This window comes from Salmo trutta, chromosome 7 (assembly GCF_901001165.1).
Source record: "Salmo trutta chromosome 7, fSalTru1.1, whole genome shotgun sequence".
NCBI classification, from domain to species: Eukaryota; Metazoa; Chordata; class Actinopteri; order Salmoniformes; family Salmonidae; genus Salmo; species Salmo trutta.
In genome coordinates, this window is record NC_042963.1 from 10,084,008 (window position 1) to 10,107,069 (window position 23,062).

General features: G+C 45.4%; 1 protein-coding gene across 2 annotated transcripts; it reads left to right on the forward strand.

The window, feature by feature from the left end:
• The first annotated feature begins 6 nt into the window (after window positions 1–6).
• si:dkeyp-50b9.1 (uncharacterized) lies at window positions 7–23,062 on the forward strand. Of its 2 annotated transcripts, none has more exons than XM_029757909.1 (13): window positions 7–178; window positions 284–449; window positions 1,660–1,795; window positions 3,676–3,868; window positions 19,073–19,237; window positions 20,603–20,690; window positions 21,260–21,384; window positions 21,466–21,527; window positions 21,612–21,678; window positions 21,899–21,983; window positions 22,232–22,307; window positions 22,441–22,512; window positions 22,689–23,062. In XM_029757909.1, the coding sequence occupies exons 2-13, from the start codon at window positions 306–308 to the stop codon at window positions 22,778–22,780; spliced, it is 1,305 nt and encodes a 434-aa protein (XP_029613769.1). In that variant the 5' UTR covers window positions 7–178; window positions 284–305; the 3' UTR covers window positions 22,781–23,062. The 2 variants fall into 2 exon arrangements, with proteins under 2 accessions (XP_029613769.1, XP_029613770.1); XM_029757910.1 differs by having other exon boundaries at window positions 22,232–22,303.

Here is a 23,062-nt window from a genome sequence, read left to right on the forward strand (position 1 = left end):
GCTCACTCAAACACGCTACCTGACACCACACGTCACTTCTCAGTGAGATTCTAGTTCGCGTCTTTTGTGGTGTAAAATGTCTTAGACTTCAATTCCCAGAAGGCACAGTCGGTCACAGTGTTTCCATAGTTACCATAACATAACATTGGAGTTTTTGTAGGCTACCAGCAGCAGGCAAGTAAGTAACATAGCTCGTATCAGACACTGGCTAGCTAATTAGCTGTTAGCTTCGACTTGAATGATAACATGACAAGTATTTTTGTTGTTGTTGTCATTACTGCAGGGTAAATAAAGAGCCTGTGAATATGGATGGTTGTGTGGTCCGTCTCCACACAGTGAAATTCAAGCCCAAAATAGATGGCAGCAGATGTGACTTTACTGCACAGCCCATCAAAGTTCACTTCTACGAGCTGCTGGGAATCAGTGATGCCAATGAGCTCGTTCCACAGGTACTCGCAACTCCTGCCACTCCCCTGCATCCGTTTTCATTCTTATCTAGACATACCTCCTCACTCACATTGAATAACTTGTGTGCATGTGTCCATCCCCTCCCGACCATAGCACCCCTTTTCCGCTGGAAACAGCACAAGTGTCATCATACCCACAGACTCTATGATGAATTCCTCTCACAGGCAATCAGATTAATTATAGAGTGCAGTCCAAATGCATCCACTCTTCTGGGACCACTAAAAATACATGACGGCAATGCCTGGCTCTGCCAAAGGGGTTAGGGAGTGTTGCTGTGTAGCCAAGATGCAACATATAGAAACATTGCCCTTATGTTTGATCATTAGAAGATACTGTATAGTCGTGCAGCCAAGTCTGTATTCTCATGCGCATTTGTGTGGGTTGTGTGCATGTGTTGCTGCCTGGGGTTTACTCTCATCCTATTCATAGACACACACTGAATCTAGCTTTGGTTGTGAAGTTCATTTGTTGCGAAACCACTGTAGATGACTAAACACATTATTGCAATAGCTACAGTAGAATAGGAGAGAGAGGGAGGGAGAGAAAAATAGCAAGTGCACACATACAGGTGTTGGATCTTAATTTGACCACTATTGTCGCAGCAAAATAATCCCGCAGCAACAGGATTTGAACGTTTAGTCCATAATGTTGCTTGACTGGTGGTTAGGCTATTAGCTGGACAAAATGAGGATATATGAAAAGTACAATACTGTTAATATAACCAAGTGTTAGTTCAGGTTATTAGTGAATTTATGTGAATCATGAAGCTCGTCTGCATTTAATATTAAGCAACAAGTGTTCAAATTAAGATCTTACAACTGTACACAAACAAGTGTAGGCACGTACACACACACAAAACACACACCTTCTCCCATTATCTCTTTCTCATCACCCATTTCATTTCCTCTCGTTCATACTTTCATTAAGATATTCTTTCCACCCCTTCGACTTCCCTGCCTCCCATTTCCTGGCTTCTTCCGCGTTTCACGAGCCTGTCTGTACAGATGTGGATTTTATACATATAGGTCATATTATCATCAATGGTATTCCTCCTGCCTCAGGCCTTTACTTGTCCCAGAACTCTCATTCTTAATTGATTACACTTTCAAATCCTGCTAAATCTCAGTGTCTTGGAAGAGTAGGATATGGAAGGGTTGTGTGTGTGTGTGTTCATGAGTGTGTTTTCCATAGGTAGAAAATATGGATATCCTGAGTTCAGTGGTTGCTCTGTTTGATGTGTCTCTCCCGGATGTTGGCCCTCGAGACGTCCATGACACGGTACACAGCCATGGAACGCACACTATTATCCTGCTCAGGCAACCCTCAGGTATACTTCACTTTCTAAAGTATGATTATTATTCACACAGTTAGAGTGGGCCTTTTTGGAGATAGACATCAGACATCAAACATGCTCTGTAATATCCTGCTCCATCTTTGTCGCAGCAACTCTCTCTCTCTCCACCCCTGCTCCCCTCTCTCTTTCCCCTGCTCCTCTCTCTCTTTCCCCCTGCTCCTCTCTCTCTTCCCCCCTGCTCCCCTCTCTGTTTCTTTCTCTATGCCCCTCTCTCTCTTTCCCCCTGCTCCTCTCTCCCCCTGCTCCACTCTCTCTTTCCCCCTGCTCCTCTCTCTCTCCCCCCTGCTACCCTCTCTTCCCCCTGCTCCTCTCTCTCGTTCTCCCTGCTCCTCTCTCTCGTTCCCCCTGCTCCTCTCTCTCTTTCCCCCCGCTCCTCTCTCTTTCCCCCTGCTCTTCTCTCTCTTTCCCCCTGCTCCCCTCTCTCTTTCCCTTGCTCCTCTCTCTCTTTCCCCCTGTTCCTCTCTCTCTTCCCCCCTGCTCCTCTCTCTCTTTCTATCTCCATTCTCCTCTTTCTCTTTCCTCCTGCTCCTCTCTCCCCGCTCCTCTTTCTCTTTCCCCCTGCTCCACTCTCTCTTTTCCCTTGCTCCTCTCTCTCTTTCCCCCTGCTCCTCTCTCTCTTCCCCCCTGCTCCTCTCTCTCTTTCTATCTCCATTCTCCTCTTTCTCTTTCCTCCTGCTCCTCTCTCCCCGCTCCTCTTTCTCTTTCCCCCTGCTCCTCTCTCTCTCTTTCCCCCCCGCTCCTCTCTCTCTTTCTCCCCCCTGCTCCTCTCTCTCTTCCCCCTTGCTCTTCTCTCTTTCCCCCTGCACCTCTCTGTTTCTTTCTCTATGCCCCTCTCTCTCTTTCCCCCTGCTCCTCTCTCCCCCTGCTCCTCTCTCTCTTTCCCCCTGCTCCTCTCTCTCTCCCCTCTGCTTCTCTCTCTCTTTCCCCCCGCTCCTCTCTCTCTTTCCCCCTGCTCCTCTCTCCCCCTAATCCTCTCTCTCCCCCCACTGCTCCTCTCTCTTTCCCCCTGCACCTCTCTGTTTCTTTCTCTATGCCCCTCTCTCTCTTTCCCCCTGCTCCTCTCTCCCCCTGCTCCTCTCTCTCTTTCCCCCTGCTCCTCTCTCTCTCCCCTCTGCTTCTCTCTCTCTTTCCCCCCGCTCCTCTCTCTCTTTCCCCCTGCTCCTCTCTCCCCCTAATCCTCTCTCTCCCCCCACTGCTCCTCTCTCTTTCCCCCTGCACCTCTCTCTCCTCCCTGCTCCTCTCTCTCTCCCCACTGCTCCTCTCTCTCTTCCCCTGCTCCTCTCTCTTCCCCCTACTCCTCTCTTTCCCCCCGCTCCTCTCTCTCTTTCCCCCTGCTCCTCTCTAACTCTCCACTGCTCCTCTCTCACTTTCCCCCTGTTCCTTTCTCTCTTTCTCCCCCTGCTCCTCTCTCTTTTCCCCCTGGTCCTCTCTCTCTTTCCCCCTGCTCCTCTCTCTCTTCCCCCTGCTCCTCTCTCTCTTTCCCCCTGCTCCTCTCTCTCTTCCCCCTGCTCCTCTCTCTTTCCCCCTGCTCCTCTCTCTTCCCCCTACTCCTCTCACCCCCCGCACCTCTCTCTCTTCCCCCTGCTCCTCTCTCTCTTTCCCCCTGCTCCTCTCTCTCTTCCCCCTGCTCCTCTCTCTTCCCCCTGCTCCTCTCTCTTCCCCCTACTCCTCTCACCCCCCGCACCTCTCTCTCTTCCCCCTGCTCCTCTCTCTTCCCCCTGCTCCTCTCTCTTCCCCCTGCTCCTCTCTCTCTTCCCCCTGCTCCTCTCTCTTCCCCCTACTCCTCTCACCCCCCGCACCTCTCTCTCTTCCCCCTGGTCCTCTCTCTCTTCCCCCTGCTCCTCTCTCTCCAGATGTTTTAGAAGAGTACAGAAGCAGACCACTGCCCAGTCCTCGACGGGAACCAGTGAGCCCTCCTGTCCCTGCAGTGGTAAATGGGGATAGAGAATCAGAGGGACGATACCTCCAAGTGTTCAGCGAATCAGAAGACAGTTCAGATGACAGCTCTGATGAGCATGAAGATGGCGAGGAGGGCACAGAGCCCAGGTACAGTGCTACAGTAACTCATGCATCCCATTGCACTGCCTCTGACCCACTGTTACATTGGCTCATAGTACTGTAACACTCCTGATTTCAAAAAGCTCTTCTTGGTATTGGCAGGTGTGTTGATCCATGAGCTCACACTAATACATGATGGATCCATATAGCACTGACTTAGAATGCCAACATCAGTCTCACTAATCCCTAAACAATCCAAGAATTTAAGACAAACGAATGAACAAACAAACGAATGAATGAATGAAATAAGGGATTTACGCACATTGAAGTCATTTCCAAATGCATTGCCGTAGTGAGTGACATAGAAATTATATTTATTGGTCTGAATACTGGGTTGAATTGATCACCAAGTCTATGAATAAATAATTATCTGTGGCAGGTCATTTCCAAACAACTCTATTAGTTCATCAGTCCAACAGAAAGATGAATATAAAGGTGGATCCTCAGGGGAACCAGAAAGCTGAGAGGATTGTTTGGTGCTTAAATAGGATGGGCTGAAAGACACTTACAAACAGAAGGGGATACCAGAATCCCTGCTCTGGAATAACAGGACATGGCAGATCCAACTTTGACCCTAAATCCAATTAGATTGTATTTTTGTTGTTGTTCATTTTACTTTGAATTCACGTTAGTTGACAAGCTTCCTGCCATCCAGCATCTATATAATAGGCGGTGTCAGAGGAAAGCCCAGAAAATTGTCAGAGACTCCAGTCACCCAAGTTATAGACTGTTTTCTCTGCTACCGCACGGCAAGCGGTACCGGAGCTCCAAGTCTAGGACCAAAAGGCTCCTCAACAGTTTCTACCCCCAAGCCATTAGACTGCTGAACAAGTCATAAAAATCACCACCGGACAATTTAAGTTGACCCCCCCTACCCCTCCCTTTTGTACACTGCTGCTACTCGCTGTTTGTTTGTGACCTACGCATAGTCACTTCACCCCCACCTACATGTACAGATTTCCTCAACTAGCTTGTACCCCCGCACACTGAATCGGTACCGGTGCCCCCTGTATATAGACTCGTTATTGTTATTCTTATTGTGTTACTTTTTATTATTACTTTTTATTTTAGCCTACTTGGTAAACTTTTTCTTCTTCTTGAACTGCACTGTTGGTTAAGGGCTTGTAAGTAAGCATTTCACAGCAAAGTCTACACTCGGCTCATGTGGCAAAAAAAGTTGGATTTGAGTTTGATTTTATTTGAAATCAATCCAATGTAAATCAAAACAAAATGTTGGACTGACTTCTGTTCCCAGTGAGTAGTATCTGACTTCTGTTCCCAGTGAGTAGTATCTGACTACTGTTCCCAGTGAGTAGTATCTGACTTCTGTACCCAGTGAGTAGTATCTGACTTCTGTACCCAGTGAGTAGTATCTGACTTCTGTTCCCAGTGAGTAGTATCTGACTTCTGTTCCCAGTGAGTAGTATCTGACTTCTGTTCCCAGTGAGTAGTATCTGACTTCTGTTCCCAGTGAGTAGTATCTGACTTCTGTACCCAGTGAGTAGTATCTGACTTCTGTTCCCAGTGAGTAGTATCTGACTTCTGTTCCCAGTGAGTAGTATCTGACTTCTGTACCCAGTGAGTAGATCTGACTTCTGTTTCCCAGTGAGTAGTATCTGACTTCTGTCCCCATTGAGTAGTATCTGACTTCTGTACCCAGTGAGTAGTATCTGACTTCTGTTCCCAGTGAGTAGTATCTGACTTCTGTACCCAGTGAGTAGTATCTGACTTCTGTTCCCAGTGAGTAGTATCTGACTTCTGTACCCAGTGAGTAGTATCTGACTTCTGTTCCCAGTGAGTAGTATCTGACTTCTGTTCCCAGTGAGTAGTATCTGACTTCTGTACCCAGTGAGTAGTATCTGACTTCTGTTCCCAGTGAGTAGTATCTGACTTCTGTACCCAGTGAGTAGTATCTGACTTCTGTTCCCAGTGAGTAGTGTCTGACTTCTGTATCCAGTGAGTAGTATCTGACTTCTGTTCCCAGTGAGTAGTATCTGACTTCTGTTCCCAGTGAGTAGTATCTGACTTCTGTACCCAGTGAGTAGTATCTGACCTCTGTACCCAGTGAGTAGTATCTGACTTCTGTACCCAGTGAGTAGTATCTGACTTCTGTATCCAGTGAGTAGTATCTGACTTCTGTTCCCAGTGAGTAGTATCTGACTTCTGTTCCCAGTGAGTAGTATCTGACTTCTGTACCCAGTGAGTAGTATCTGACTTCTGTACCCAGTGAGTAGTATCTGACTTCTGTACCCAGTGAGTAGTATCTGACTTCTGTTCCCAGTGAGTAGTATCTGACTTCTGTACCCAGTGAGTAGTATCTGACTTCTGTACCCAGTGAGTAGTATCTGACCTCTGTACCCAGTGAGTAGTATCTGACTTCTGTACCCAGTGAGTAGTATCTGACTTCTGTATCCAGTGAGTAGTATCTGACTTCTGTTCCCAGTGAGTAGTATCTGACTTCTGTTCCCAGTGAGTAGTATCTGACCTCTGTTCCCAGTGAGTAGTATCTGACTTCTGTTCCCAGTGAGTAGTATCTGACTTCTGTTCCCAGTGAGTAGTATCTGACCTCTGTACCCAGTGAGTAGTATCTGACTTCTGTACCCAGTGAGTAGTATCTGACTTCTGTTCCCAGTGAGTAGTATCTGACTTCTGTTCCCAGTGAGTAGTATCTGACTTCTGTTCCCAGTGAGTAGTATCTGACTTCTGTTCCCAGTGAGTAGTATCTGACTTCTGTTCCCAGTGAGTAGTATCTGACTTCTGTTCCCAGTGAGTAGTATCTGACCTCTGTTCCCAGTGAGTAGTATCTGACTTCTGTACCCAGTGAGTAGTATCTGACTTCTGTACCCAGTGAGTAGTATCTGACTTCTGTTCCCAGTGAGTAGTATCTGACTTCTGTTCCCAGTGAGTAGTATCTGACTTCTGTACCCAGTGAGTAGTATCTGACTTCTGTTCCCAGTGAGTAGTATCTGACTTCTGTACCCAGTGAGTAGTATCTGACTTCTGTTCCCAGTGAGTAGTATCTGACTTCTGTTCCCAGTGAGTAGTATCTGACTTCTGTTCCCAGTGAGTAGTATCTGACTTCTGTTCCCAGTGAGTAGTATCTGACTTCTGTACCCAGTGAGTAGTATCTGACTTCTGTTCCCAGTGAGTAGTGTCTGACTTCTGTACCCAGTGAGTAGTATCTGACTTCTGTTCCCAGTGAGTAGTATCTGACTTCTGTACCCAGTGAGTAGTATCTGACTTCTGTACCCAGTGAGTAGTATCTGACTTCTGTTCCCAGTGAGTAGTATCTGACTTCTGTACCCAGTGAGTAGTATCTGACTTCTGTACCCAGTGAGTAGTATCTGACTTCTGTTCCCAGTGAGTAGTATCTGACTTCTGTTCCCAGTGAGTAGTATCTGACTTCTGTATCCAGTGAGTAGTATCTGACTTCTGTTCCCAGTGAGTAGTATCTGACTTCTGTACCCAGTGAGTAGTATCTGACTTCTGTACCCAGTGAGTAGTATCTGAATTCTGTTCCCAGTGAGTAGTATCTGACTTCTGTATCCAGTGAGTAGTATCTGACTTCTGTTCCCAGTGAGTAGTATCTGACTTCTGTTCCCAGTGAGTAGTATCTGACTACTGTTCCCAGTGAGTAGTATCTGACTTCTGTACCCAGTGAGTAGTATCTGACTTCTGTTCCCAGTGAGTAGTATCTGACCTCTGTACCCAGTGAGTAGTATCTGACCTCTGTACCCAGTGAGTAGTATCTGACTTCTGTTCCCAGTGAGTAGTATCTGACTTCTGTTCCCAGTGAGTAGTATCTGACTTCTGTTCCCAGTGAGTAGTATCTGACTTCTGTACCCAGTGAGTAGTATCTGACTTCTGTTCCCAGTGAGTAGTATCTGACTTCTGTACCCAGTGAGTAGTATCTGACTTCTGTTCCCAGTGAGTAGTATCTGACTTCTGTACCCAGTGAGTAGTATCTGAATTCTGTTCCCAGTGAGTAGTATCTGACTTCTGTACCCAGTGAGTAGTATCTGACTTCTGTTCCCAGTGAGTAGTATCTGACTTCTGTACCCAGTGAGTAGTATCTGACTTCTGTACCCAGTGAGTAGTATCTGACTTCTGTTCCCAGTGAGTAGTATCTGACTTCTGTACCCAGTGAGTAGTATCTGACTTCTGTTCCCAGTGAGTAGTATCTGACCTCTGTACCCAGTGAGTAGTATCTGACTTCTGTTCCCAGTGAGTAGTATCTGACTTCTGTTCCCAGTGAGTAGTATCTGACTTCTGTACCCAGTGAGTAGTATCTGACTTCTGTACCCAGTGAGTAGTATCTGACTTCTGTTCCCAGTGAGTAGTATCTGACTTCTGTACCCAGTGAGTAGTATCTGACTTCTGTACCCAGTGAGTATCTGACTTCTGTTCCCAGTGAGTAGTATCTGACTTCTGTTCCCAGTGAGGAGTATCTGACTTCTGTTCCCGTGAGTAGTATCTGACTTCTGTACCCAGTGAGTAGTATCTGACTTCTGTACCCAGTGAGTAGTATCTGACTTCTGTTCCCAGTGAGTAGTATCTGACTTCTGTTCCCAGTGAGTAGTATCTGACTTCTGTTCCCAGTGAGTAGTATCTGACTTCTGTTCCCAGTGAGTAGTATCTGACCTCTGTTCCCAGTGAGTAGTATCTGACTTCTGTACCCAGTGAGTAGTATCTGACTTCTGTACCCAGTGAGTAGTATCTGACTTCTGTTCCCAGTGAGTAGTATCTGACTTCTGTATCCAGTGAGTAGTATCTGACTTCTGTTCCCAGTGAGTAGTATCTGACTTCTGTTCCCAGTGAGTAGTATCTGACTTCTGTACCCAGTGAGTAGTATCTGACTTCTGTACCCAGTGAGTAGTATCTGACTTCTGTTCCCAGTGAGTAGTATCTGACTTCTGTTCCCAGTGAGTAGTATCTGACCTCTGTTCCCAGTGAGTAGTATCTGACTTCTGTACCCAGTGAGTAGTATCTGACTTCTGTACCCAGTGAGTAGTATCTGACTTCTGTACCCAGTGAGTAGTATCTGACTTCTGTTCCCAGTGAGTAGTATCTGACTTCTGTACCCAGTGAGTAGTATCTGACTTCTGTTCCCAGTGAGTAGTATCTGACTTCTGTATCCAGTGAGTAGTATCTGACTTCTGTACCCAGTGAGTAGTATCTGACTTCTGTTCCCAGTGAGTAGTATCTGACTTCTGTACCCAGTGAGTAGTATCTGACTTCTGTTCCCAGTGAGTAGTATCTGACTTCTGTTCCCAGTGAGTAGTATCTGACTTCTGTACCCAGTGAGTAGTATCTGACTTCTGTTCCCAGTGAGTAGTATCTGACTTCTGTTCCCAGTGAGTAGTATCTGACTCTGTTCCCAGTGAGTAGTATCTGACTTCTGTACCCAGTGAGTAGTATCTGACTTCTGTATCCAGTGAGTAGTATCTGACTTCTGTACCCAGTGAGTAGTATCTGACTTCTGTTCCCAGTGAGTAGTATCTGACTTCTGTTCCCAGTGAGTAGTATCTGACTTCTGTTCCCAGTGAGTAGTATCTGACTTCTGTACCCAGTGAGTAGTATCTGACTTCTGTTCCCAGTGAGTAGTATCTGACTTCTGTATCCAGTGAGTAGTATCTGACTTCTGTTCCCAGTGAGTAGTATCTGACTTCTGTTCCCAGTGAGTAGTATCTGACTTCTGTTCCCAGTGAGTAGTATCTGACTTCTGTTCCCAGTGAGTAGTATCTGACTTCTGTACCCAGTGAGTAGTATCTGACTTCTGTACCCAGTGAGTAGTATCTGACTTCTGTACCCAGTGAGTAGTATCTGACTTCTGTTCCCAGTGAGTAGTATCTGACTTCTGTATCCAGTGAGTAGTATCTGACTTCTGTACCCAGTGAGTAGTATCTGACTTCTGTTCCCAGTGAGTAGTATCTGACTTCTGTACCCAGTGAGTAGTATCTGACTTCTGTACCCAGTGAGTAGTATCTGACTTCTGTTCCCAGTGAGTAGTATCTGACTTCTGTTCCCAGTGAGTAGTATCTGACTTCTGTTCCCAGTGAGTAGTATCTGACTTCTGTACCCAGTGAGTAGTATCTGACTTCTGTACCCAGTGAGTAGTATCTGAATTCTGTTCCCAGTGAGTAGTATCTGACTTCTGTACCCAGTGAGTAGTATCTGACTTCTGTTCCCAGTGAGTAGTATCTGACTTCTGTACCCAGTGAGTAGTATCTGACTTCTGTCCCAGTGAGTAGTATCTGACTTCTGTTCCCAGTGAGTAGTATCTGACTTCTGTACCCAGTGAGTAGTATCTGACTTCTGTTCCCAGTGAGTAGTATCTGACTTCTGTTCCCAGTGAGTAGTATCTGACCTCTGTACCCAGTGAGTAGTATCTGACTTCTGTACCCAGTGAGTAGTATCTGACTTCTGTACCCAGTGAGTAGTATCTGACTTCTGTTCCCAGTGAGTAGTATCTGACTTCTGTACCCAGTGAGTAGTATCTGACTTCTGTTCCCAGTGAGTAGTATCTGACTTCTGTACCCAGTGAGTAGTATCTGACTTCTGTACCCAGTGAGTAGTATCTGACTTCTGTTCCCAGTGAGTAGTATCTGACTTCTGTTCCCAGTGAGTAGTATCTGACTTCTGTTCCCAGTGAGTAGTATCTGACTTCTGTTCCCAGTGAGTAGTATCTGACTTCTGTTCCCAGTGAGTAGTATCTGACTTCTGTACCCAGTGAGTAGTATCTGACTTCTGTACCCAGTGAGTAGTATCTGACTTCTGTTCCCAGTGAGTAGTATCTGACTTCTGTACCCAGTGAGTAGTATCTGACTTCTGTACCCAGTGAGTAGTATCTGACTTCTGTTCCCAGTGAGTAGTATCTGACTTCTGTTCCCAGTGAGTAGTATCTGACTTCTGTTCCCAGTGAGTAGTATCTGACTTCTGTACCCAGTGAGTAGTATCTGACTTCTGTACCCAGTGAGTAGTATCTGACTTCTGTACCCAGTGAGTAGTATCTGACTTCTGTACCCAGTGAGTAGTATCTGACTTCTGTACCCAGTGAGTAGTATCTGACTTCTGTTCCCAGTGAGTAGTATCTGAATTCTGTACCCAGTGAGTAGTATCTGACTTCTGTTCCCAGTGAGTAGTATCTGACTTCTGTTCCCAGTGAGTAGTATCTGAATTCTGTACCCAGTGAGTAGTATCTGACTTCTGTACCCAGTGAGTAGTATCTGACTTCTGTACCCAGTGAGTAGTATCTGACTTCTGTACCCAGTGAGTAGTATCTGACTTCTGTTCCCAGTGAGTAGTATCTGACTTCTGTTCCCAGTGAGTAGTATCTGACTTCTGTACCCAGTGAGTAGTATCTGACTTCTGTTCCCAGTGAGTAGTATCTGACTTCTGTTCCCAGTGAGTAGTATCTGACCTCTGTTCCCAGTGAGTAGTATCTGACTTCTGTTCCCAGTGAGTAGTATCTGACTTCTGTACCCAGTGAGTAGTATCTGACTTCTGTACCCAGTGAGTAGTATCTGACTTCTGTACCCAGTGAGTAGTATCTGACTTCTGTTCCCAGTGAGTAGTATCTGACTTCTGTTCCCAGTGAGTAGTATCTGACTTCTGTACCCAGTGAGTAGTATCTGACTTCTGTACCCAGTGAGTAGTATCTGACTTCTGTTCCCAGTGAGTAGTATCTGACTTCTGTTCCCAGTGAGTAGTATCTGACTTCTGTTCCCAGTGAGTAGTATCTGACTTCTGTACCCAGTGAGTAGTATCTGACTTCTGTTCCCAGTGAGTAGTATCTGACTTCTGTTCCCAGTGAGTAGTATCTGAATTCTGTACCCAGTGAGTAGTATCTGACTTCTGTTCCCAGTGAGTAGTATCTGACTTCTGTTCCCAGTGAGTAGTATCTGAATTCTGTACCCAGTGAGTAGTATCTGACTTCTGTACCCAGTGAGTAGTATCTGACTTCTGTACCCAGTGAGTAGTATCTGACTTCTGTACCCAGTGAGTAGTATCTGACTTCTGTTCCCAGTGAGTAGTATCTGACTTCTGTTCCCAGTGAGTAGTATCTGACTTCTGTACCCAGTGAGTAGTATCTGACTTCTGTTCCCAGTGAGTAGTATCTGACTTCTGTTCCCAGTGAGTAGTATCTGACCTCTGTTCCCAGTGAGTAGTATCTGACTTCTGTTCCCAGTGAGTAGTATCTGACTTCTGTACCCAGTGAGTAGTATCTGACTTCTGTACCCAGTGAGTAGTATCTGACTTCTGTACCCAGTGAGTAGTATCTGACTTCTGTACCCAGTGAGTAGTATCTGACTTCTGTTCCCAGTGAGTAGTATCTGACTTCTGTTCCCAGTGAGTAGTATCTGACTTCTGTTCCCAGTGAGTAGTATCTGACTTCTGTTCCCAGTGAGTAGTATCTGACTTCTGTTCCCAGTGAGTAGTATCTGACTTCTGTACCCAGTGAGTAGTATCTGACTTCTGTTCCCAGTGAGTAGTATCTGACTACTGTTCCCAGTGAGTAGTATCTGACTTCTGTACCCAGTGAGTAGTATCTGACTTCTGTACCCAGTGAGTAGTATCTGACTACTGTTCCCAGTGAGTAGTATCTGACTTCTGTACCCAGTGAGTAGTATCTGACTACTGTTCCCAGTGAGTAGTATCTGACTTCTGTACCCAGTGAGTAGTATCTGACTTCTGTTCCCAGTGAGTAGTATCTGACTTCTGTTCCCAGTGAGTAGTATCTGACTTCTGTTCCCAGTGAGTAGTATCTGACTTCTGTACCCAGTGAGTAGTATCTGACTTCTGTATCCAGTGAGTAGTATCTGACTTCTGTTCCCAGTGAGTAGTATCTGACTTCTGTACCCAGTGAGTAGTATCTGACTTCTGTATCCAGTGAGTAGTATCTGACTTCTGTTCCCAGTGAGTAGTATCTGACTTCTGTACCCAGTGAGTAGTATCTGACTTCTGTTCCCAGTGAGTAGTATCTGACTTCTGTACCCAGTGAGTAGTATCTGACTTCTGTACCCAGTGAGTAGTATCTGACTTCTGTACCCAGTGAGTAGTATCTGACTTCTGTTCCCAGTGAGTAGTATCTGACTTCTGTACCCAGTGAGTAGTATCTGACTTCTGTACCCAGTGAGTAGTATCTGACTTCTGTATCCAGTGAGTAGTATCTGACTTCTGTACCCAGTGAGTAGTATCTGACTTCTGTACCCAGTGAGTAGTATCTGACTTCTGTTCCCAGTGAGTAGTATCTGACTTCTGTTCCCAGTGAGTAGTATCTGACTTCTGTACCCAGTGAGTAGTATCTGACTTCTGTTCCCAGTGAGTAGTATCTGACTTCTGTTCCCAGTGAGTAGTATCTGACTTCTGTTCCCAGTGAGTAGTATCTGACTTCTGTTCCCAGTGAGTAGTATCTGACTTCTGTACCCAGTGAGTAGTATCTGACTTCTGTTCCCAGTGAGTAGTATCTGACTTCTGTATCCAGTGAGTAGTATCTGACTTCTGTTCCCAGTGAGTAGTATCTGACTTCTGTTCCCAGTGAGTAGTATCTGACTTCTGTATCCAGTGAGTAGTATCTGACTTCTGTTCCCAGTGAGTAGTATCTGACTTCTGTTCCCAGTGAGTAGTATCTGACTTCTGTACCCAGTGAGTAGTATCTGACCTCTGTACCCAGTGAGTAGTATCTGACTTCTGTATCCAGTGAGTAGTATCTGACTACTGTTCCCAGTGAGTAGTATCTGACTTCTGTTCCCAGTGAGTAGTATCTGACTTCTGTTCCCAGTGAGTAGTATCTGACTTCTGTTCCCAGTGAGTAGTATCTGACTTCTGTACCCAGTGAGTAGTATCTGACTTCTGTACCCAGTGAGTAGTATCTGACTTCTGTTCCCAGTGAGTAGTATCTGACTTCTGTACCCAGTGAGTAGTATCTGACTTCTGTTCCCAGTGAGTAGTATCTGACTTCTGTACCCAGTGAGTAGTATCTGACTTCTGTACCCAGTGAGTAGTATCTGACTTCTGTATCCAGTGAGTAGTATCTGACTTCTGTTCCCAGTGAGTAGTATCTGACTTCTGTTCCAGTGAGTAGTATCTGACTTCTGTCCCAGTGAGTAGTATCTGACTTCTGTTCCCAGTGAGTAGTATCTGACTTCTGTTCCCAGTGAGTAGTATCTGACTTCTGTATCCAGTGAGTAGTATCTGACTTCTGTACCCAGTGAGTAGTATCTGACTTCTGTTCCCAGTGAGTAGTATCTGACTACTGTTCCCAGTGAGTAGTATCTGACTTCTGTCCCAGTGAGTAGTATCTGACTTCTGTTACCCAGTGAGTAGTATCTGACTTCTGTTCCCAGTGAGTAGTATCTGACTTCTGTACCCAGTGAGTAGTATCTGACTTCTGTACCCAGTGAGTAGTATCTGACTTCTGTACCCAGTGAGTAGTATCTGACTTCTGTTCCAGTGAGTAGTATCTGACTTCTGTACCCAGTGAGTAGTATCTGACTTCTGTTCCCAGTGAGTAGTATCTGACTTCTGTACCCAGTGAGTAGTATCTGACTTCTGTATCCCAGTGAGTAGTATCTGACTTCTGTACCCAGTGAGTAGTATCTGACTTCTGTTCCCAGTGAGTAGTATCTGACTTCTGTTCCCAGTGAGTAGTATCTGACTTCTGTTCCCAGTGAGTAGTATCTGACTTCTGTACCCAGTGAGTAGTATCTGACTTCTGTTCCCAGTGAGTAGTATCTGACTTCTGTACCCAGTGAGTAGTATCTGACTTCTGTACCCAGTGAGTAGTATCTGACTTCTGTTCCCAGTGAGTAGTATCTGACTCTGTATCCAGTGAGTAGTATCTGACTTCTGTTCCCAGTGAGTAGTATCTGACTTCTGTACCCAGTGAGTAGTATCTGACTTCTGTTCCCAGTGAGTAGTATCTGACCTCTGTACCCAGTGAGTAGTATCTGACTTCTGTTCCCGTGAGTAGTATCTGACTTCTGTTCCCAGTGAGTAGTATCTGACTTCTGTTCCCAGTGAGTAGTATCTGACTTCTGTTCCCAGTGAGTAGTATCTGACTTCTGTTCCCAGTGAGTAGTATCTGACTTCTGTACCCAGTGAGTAGTATCTGACTTCGTACCCATGAGTAGTATCTGACTTCTGTTCCCAGTGAGTAGTATCTGACTTCTGTTACCCAGTGAGTAGTATCTGACTTCTGTTCCCAGTGAGTAGTATCTGACTTCTGTATCCAGTGAGTAGTATCTGACTTCTGTTCCCAGTGAGTAGTATCTGACTTCTGTACCCAGTGAGTAGTATCTGACTACTGTTCCCAGTGAGTAGTATCTGACTTCTGTACCCAGTGAGTAGTATCTGACTTCTGTTCCCAGTGAGTAGTATCTGACTTCTGTTCCCAGTGAGTAGTATCTGACTTCTGTTCCCAGTGAGTAGTATCTGACTTCTGTACCCAGTGAGTAGTATCTGACTTCTGTTCCCAGTGAGTAGTATCTGACTTCTGTACCCAGTGAGTAGTATCTGACCTCTGTTCCCAGTGAGTAGTATCTGACTTCTGTACCCAGTGAGTAGTATCTGACTTCTGTACCCAGTGAGTAGTATCTGACTTCTGTATCCAGTGAGTAGTATCTGACTTCTGTACCCAGTGAGTAGTATCTGACTTCTGTACCCAGTGAGTAGTATCTGACTTCTGTTCCCAGTGAGTAGTATCTGACTTCTGTTCCCAGTGAGTAGTATCTGACTTCTGTACCCAGTGAGTAGTATCTGACTTCTGTACCCAGTGAGTAGTATCTGACTTCTGTACCCAGTGAGTAGTATCTGACTTCTGTTCCCAGTGAGTAGTATCTGACTTCTGTTCCCAGTGAGTAGTATCTGACTTCTGTACCCAGTGAGTAGTATCTGACTTCTGTATCCAGTGAGTAGTATCTGACTTCTGTTCCCAGTGAGTAGTATCTGACTTCTGTACCCAGTGAGTAGTATCTGACCTCTGTACCCAGTGAGTAGTATCTGACTTCTGTACCCAGTGAGTAGTATCTGACTTCTGTACCCAGTGAGTAGTATCTGACTTCTGTTCCCAGTGAGTAGTATCTGACTTCTGTTCCCAGTGAGTAGTATCTGACTTCTGTTCCCAGTGAGTAGTATCTGACTTCTGTACCCAGTGAGTAGTATCTGACTTCTGTTCCCAGTGAGTAGTATCTGACTTCTGTTCCCAGTGAGTAGTATCTGACTTCTGTATCCAGTGAGTAGTATCTGACTTCTGTACCAGTGAGTAGTATCTGACTTCTGTACCAGTGAGTAGTATCTGACTTCTGTTCCCAGTGAGTAGTATCTGACTTCTGTACCCAGTGAGTAGTATCTGACTTCTGTACCCAGTGAGTAGTATCTGACTTCTGTTTCCCAGTGAGTAGTATCTGACTTCTGTACCCAGTGAGTAGTATCTGACTTCTGTACCCAGTGAGTAGTATCTGACTTCTGTTCCCAGTGAGTAGTATCTGACTTCTGTACCCAGTGAGTAGTATCTGACTTCTGTTCCCAGTGAGTAGTATCTGACTTCTGTACCCAGTGAGTAGTATCTGACTTCTGTTCCCAGTGAGTAGTATCTGACCTCTGTACCCAGTGAGTAGTATCTGACTTCTGTTCCCAGTGAGTAGTATCTGACTTCTGTTCCCAGTGAGTAGTATCTGACTTCTGTTCCCAGTGAGTAGTATCTGACTTCTGTTCCCAGTGAGTAGTATCTGACTTCTGTACCCAGTGAGTAGTATCTGACTTCTGTACCCAGTGAGTAGTATCTGACTTCTGTTCCCAGTGAGTAGTATCTGACTTCTGTACCCAGTGAGTAGTATCTGACTTCTGTTCCCAGTGAGTAGTATCTGACTTCTGTATCCAGTGAGTAGTATCTGACTTCTGTTCCCAGTGAGTAGTATCTGACTTCTGTACCCAGTGAGTAGTATCTGACTACTGTTCCCAGTGAGTAGTATCTGACTTCTGTACCCAGTGAGTAGTATCTGACTTCTGTTCCCAGTGAGTAGTATCTGACTTCTGTTCCCAGTGAGTAGTATCTGACTTCTGTTCCCAGTGAGTAGTATCTGACTTCTGTACCCAGTGAGTAGTATCTGACTTCTGTTCCCAGTGAGTAGTATCTGACTTCTGTACCCAGTGAGTAGTATCTGACCTCTGTTCCCAGTGAGTAGTATCTGACCTCTGTTCCCAGTGAGTAGTATCTGACTTCTGTTCCCAGTGAGTAGTATCTGACTTCTGTTCCCAGTGAGTAGTATCTGACTTCTGTACCCAGTGAGTAGTATCTGACTTCTGTATCCAGTGAGTAGTATCTGACTTCTGTACCCAGTGAGTAGTATCTGACTTCTGTACCCAGTGAGTAGTATCTGACTTCTGTTCCCAGTGAGTAGTATCTGACTTCTGTTCCCAGTGAGTAGTATCTGACTTCTGTACCCAGTGAGTAGTATCTGACTTCTGTACCCAGTGAGTAGTATCTGACTTCTGTACCCAGTGAGTAGTATCTGACTTCTGTTCCCAGTGAGTAGTATCTGACTTCTGTTCCCAGTGAGTAGTATCTGACTTCTGTACCCAGTGAGTAGTATCTGACTTCTGTACCCAGTGAGTAGTATCTGACTTCTGTACCCAGTGAGTAGTATCTGACTTCTGTACCCAGTGAGTAGTATCTGACTTCTGTACCCAGTGAGTAGTATCTGACTTCTGTTCCCAGTGAGTAGTATCTGACTTCTGTACCCAGTGAGTAGTGTCTGACTTCTGTACCCAGTGAGTAGTATCTGACCTCTGTACCCAGTGAGTAGTATCTGACTTCTGTACCCAGTGAGTAGTATCTGACTTCTGTTCCCAGTGAGTAGTATCTGACCTCTGTACCCAGTGAGTAGTATCTGACTTCTGTACCCAGTGAGTAGTGTCTGACTTCTGTACCCAGTGAGTAGTATCTGACTTCTGTACCCAGTGAGTAGTATCTGACTTCTGTTCCCAGTGAGTAGTATCTGACTTCTGTTCCCAGTGAGTAGTATCTGACTTCTGTTCCCAGTGAGTAGTATCTGACTTCTGTACCCAGTGAGTAGTATCTGACTTCTGTTCCCAGTGAGTAGTATCTGACTTCTGTTCCCAGTGAGTAGTATCTGACTTCTGTACCCAGTGAGTAGTATCTGACTTCTGTACCCAGTGAGTAGTATCTGACTTCTGTACCCAGTGAGTAGTATCTGACTTCTGTACCCAGTGAGTAGTATCTGACTTCTGTTCCCAGTGAGTAGTATCTGACTGTGTTTGAGTGTATTACATACGTAGTGACATGGTCTCAGGACTGTGAGTTGTCAGCTTGTTGTGTCAATATCCTCCAATGTGTGTGTTCAGCTGCGCATATATGTGGGTGTGCGCGTGAGAGTGCATGTGTGAGTGTAAGTGTGTTGATAGCTGCAAGGTTGTGTCTCTGCATTTTGATGTGATGGTAATGGACATGAATGACAAATGAGGGCAAAGTAAACCCAAGGCGAGACCCGGCTAACAAGAGCGACTGTATTAAAGATAATGAGATTAAGGGACTATGAGGAGATCCACTCCCAAGGCTGACACTGCTGTCAGCCAAGTGCTCTCACTTGTCCAACTAGAGCTTAGCTTCCCTGCAGCAGAGCAGAGCAGAGCAGGCCCAGCTAACATTAGCACTGATGCTCTGGAGATTACATTTCCTGGAAGGGAGAGTCCATATCAAAACACCCACTACTCAGTTCCTGCCTGCAGTACAGCTTTATCACAGGGGAAGAAACAAACCTATACCGAACAGTATGAAGCTACTCTATTACAGAGCACTGAAGCACCCCAAAGTACAAGGGGATGTGGTAGAGCGTTGAAACACTACCGCTCAGAGCTTTTAGAGCATGGAAACATTATGATATATAACTGTGTGTCGACACCGTTTTGCCGATTTATTATCAGACAGCAGAGGCATGGCAAAATATCTTCTTGTGTTTTGTAGTGAAAAACCTGGTAGTGTTTGTTTACTAGCTTGTGTAACCGTCTGTAATTCATAGTGACAGTGGTCTTCATTGTGTCCGTTCTTTAGGCCTGGCTTCTAAGAGCGTCTTATTACGTAGCCATACCGCTAGTCCTCTTATAGTAGGAGGACTATTTGGCCCAGTCAGTCCATCTCTGTGTGTGTAACTGTGCAGTGTTCCATCCCTGCAGGTCTGCGTGGGAGACCTTCTGTACGGGGCTGGAGGAGTTCCTGGCCAGGGCACGGGAGCGGAGGGCACAGAGAGAGGCTCTGGTAGAAGACAAGCCACTCCTGCCCACAGCTGTGGGAGCTGAGTCCCTCATCGTAGGGGCGGCAGCGTACGAGTTAAAGACATTGTGAGTAGCAGTATGAGGGCAGGCGTAAGACATCAGGTACACAGGTATATGCGGTACTGTGGTAAATTGAACAAAGATTTTAGTCAAAATGTAACACAGGAAAATGATCCTGGGTGAGGTGATGGGGCTTTCGGTGAAAATTTGGGACAGGTTACACCCTGAAAGAGATACTATACTTTTTGCTGAGCTCTAGCCCAGGTTTTGCCACAGGAACATCATTTCCTTGTCTGTCTTCATCTACATTTATCTCCCAAAATCTGTTTCCTGTTATTTATCCTTTTTCAGTCCTCTGTCAACAGCATAGGAATTCCTGAGCACCTGTCTCTGTTTTTGCACAGAAGAAAATGCTTTTACATCAGGGTGTGAACCATGTTTTCAACATTCTATTTGAACCCACATTTTTATGAATCAGGTAGGACATATTAAAATGGAATGTTTTAGCTCCAAGGCCGTCCGGGAAATGCCCTTAAACACAATGACCCAGTCAGTATAGGGAACAGACTGGGTACAGTGTCTAGCAGGCATTACCATTTCCATCCATCCTCTCCTCTTGGACTGGGTGGATTCCTTCCAGGTTTTTTAAAGAGTTTTTTTAAATGTATATCTTCAAACTGAAAGAGGCCTTGTCATTATAAGTCCACTTCTGGAAGTCAGGTCTGGGTCCCACCCTTTGTGGCCTGCATCCCTCCCACACCCTCTCGGCTTGCCTGCGTCTATTTCCAGAGGATGGCTGAACTGAACACTGCGCTGAGCTGTGAGGGAGGTAGTGTGTAATTACCTCCCAATGAGAGAGCAGCAGCAGCGTACTGCTTCCCTTTCCACTGCTGCCCCCACCCTCCCCTCTCCTCTCCCTGCCAATGGCTTCCACCTCTCCCAACCCAATCCTCCACACTTTCACAGTTTGTCCAGTGAAGTGAATGGTGGTGGCAGAGTGTGAAACAGTGCTTAGAGTCTGCAGCTCAACAGTGTTTCAGATCTGCTGCTTTAGCGGCTCACCAGTCCATTGAACGTGGTCCTTAAAATAGGAACAGTAATATTAATCACATTTGGAAGTATTACCCCTAGTGGTTACTTATGGACATAACAAGCAGTATTAACAGAGATGGTAATGGCCATAAGGAGAGGGATCAACTCAGGCATAGATGCTTGCTAGCTAATCGCCATAACTGGTGGGATCATCACTAATGCATACAATGCAGGAGTATAAGAGCATCACTGGTAATGGGGATGATAGTAGTGTGGCCATCATGTGCATTACCGCTATAGTAATGGCTATCGGCGGAAATATGGACATGACATTGAGCGGAAGCAAACAACAACACTACTGAGAAACGCGAAGGTCTGACCTCTCTTTCACCTTACCAGGTCAACAGGAGAGAAGGTGCTACAGTTATCTCTGATGGCTACCAGGAAGCGCTATCGGAACTGTGGAGTGGGTCGCTACATCATAGAGGTAGGGTGGGGCTGGGGCATGTGTTTGTCAGCTCAGTGGGAATATACAGTAGAGGTTCCCAGTAGCCATGTGAACCGTGCTTTAGTGAGAACCTGAAATCAGAAGAAATTCCCTCTGTAATGTTGGGCTATACTGGTTTAGTATGGAGTAACTAAATGAAAAATAACTGCCAGGCAAATCCAGTTCAAAATAATATTACTAACTGAAAGTTGTACATGATGAAAGGTCAAAATACTGTAACCACAGAGCGTGAACTATACAGAATGTACGTTTTCTTTAACTATGATCCAGCAGTCTGTTATTATGTCAGGAGTTTGGGTGTGTCAGTCAAATCAAGGCAGCGCTCTTCTCTGTCTGCTGCCACAGTCATACAGCGTCTCTGATCCTCTCTCTGTCTCTGTGTGGTTAGAGGGCCCCCTGCTGGCCATGAGAGGATTTGCAGATCTTTACAATGAACTGTATGGTTCTGCAGTACCTGTCAGTTCCAATTCTACCAGCATCTGTTTTTGATGATGATATACTATTCTAAAAGCTTACCTTAGTTTTTGTTATTCCTCTGTGGTGGTCAGCTGCTGAAGACCCAATCAGTGTGTGGGGCCTACGACGCGTTCCTCGCTCACGCCGACACAGACGCGGTGGACTTCTTCTCACGCTGTGGCCTCACTGACGACGCCCTGCTCAACGACAAGTTCAGGTACGGAAACACATCCTCGCCACCACCAGTCTGCCTGTTCAACATGTTGTTTACATCTGACCTCTGTCTATCTTTCATCAGAGAAGTGAGGGATGAGTGGACCAACACCACCCTAATGAGTTATCTACCTCCCTTCACCACAGGTGAGCCACCTGACATTTACCACACAGGGAGCTCAATACTGGTCATATCGATAAATCCAGCCTTACCGTCCTCTCTTCCTCCAGAGTCAGAGAGCCGTAACCCTGGGTTTTCCTTGATGCTGCCGGAGCTCAAGCTGGAGGTGGAGATGGCGTGAGTTAATTAAGCACACATGACACTCCCCAACCGTGTCCATGGAGACCAGCCCTAACATTGTTTATTAGAGCAGAGACTATGTAAAGTAGCACAGAGGTTACACAGCAATGTCTCAGTGTTATTACATGGTGTAACATAATACATAGAAAGTGAGATCACACACAATGATTGTTGTGCCCTGTCAGAAGGTCATTGTTGTCTCCTCTATCTCTGTCAGGAGGACAAAGGCCCTGGCAGCCTATCAGCAGCAGGCTGTGTGTGTGACAAGGCTAGTCAGAGAGGTCAAGACCCTTAGAGAACAGGTGAGACTAACCAACTACTCCTCCTTTGAGGATATCCTATGGAATATATAGCCTGGATAGATAAATGTACATCAAATCAAATTGTATTTGTCACATGCACCGAATACAACAGGTGTAGACTTTACTGTGAAATATCTTCTTAGGGGTCCTTTCCCAACAAGCCAGAGTTAAAAAGTCAGAAAATTTGCAAAATAAAAATGGGTACACAATAAGATATACATCATGTGTATTTGTGTTAACACATTCAGCTGGAGTTACAGAGGAGAGATGTGGACAACCTGAACAATGAGCTGGACAAGGAGAGAGAGCGGCGGCACAGAGTAGGTCCGTTTCACATGGGTTTATATACTCATATAATATACTCAGACATAGGTCCTACTCCGTTTTGATCAGTCATATCCACAATGCTGTACAGAATTTAGATTACGAAGCATTGTTGTGTTGTTTGTGTGTACAGAGCAGCAGTTCTTGGAGTACAAACTAAGGAAGACACGACAGCTCCTAGAGAGGCAGGTGATTTACGACTCAGGTCAGTGTGGCTAGCTTTGCCAACATGTTCTGATCGCATTTAGTCCTTCTAGCACACTGCACTGGCCATACCAAGTTACTGATATCTCCACGAAGCTTTGTTTTTATATTTATATCTATGTTTGAATGTGAACATTAAACAGTATTCATTTGCTTTAAGGATGTTCTGTTTTTCAGATGATCCCAACCAGAATGACCCGGAATCTCCCAGTGAACCCATCAGCTCACCTCCCAGTCCTTTGGACCTGTCGCTAGATGCAGAGATGTAGGAGAGAGGCTGAAAATTAAATCAAGCTGAAAAAGATTCGGGTACAATTTGCAGAACAAGAGTTATAGAAACAATACTTTCTATTTTGGAAAAAAAAGGGCTCATAACTAGTGGAATGTTCTATGTATTTATTTTCAGGGAACAAGAGCACTATTATGGATACAACAAGACTACATCGAGAGATCATATCATCAGTGTGTGTGTGTGTGTGTGTTACATGTCTAACTCAGTAGCTTTGGGGAAAGGAAAGTGAATGCCCCCATTGAGAAAAAAGATTGACTGA

Excerpts from the sequence above, each read along its gene's own strand:
- si:dkeyp-50b9.1 (XM_029757909.1), top strand. The coding sequence starts at position 306 with ATGGATGGTTGTGTGGTCCGTCTCCACACAGTGAAATTCAAGCCCAAA. Across the intron at positions 20,691-21,259 it reads TGGGTCGCTACATCATAGAG|CTGCTGAAGACCCAATCAGT; the intron begins GTAGGGTGGGGC and ends TGTGGTGGTCAG. Across the intron at positions 21,679-21,898 it reads AAGCTGGAGGTGGAGATGGC|GAGGACAAAGGCCCTGGCAG; the intron begins GTGAGTTAATTA and ends TATCTCTGTCAG.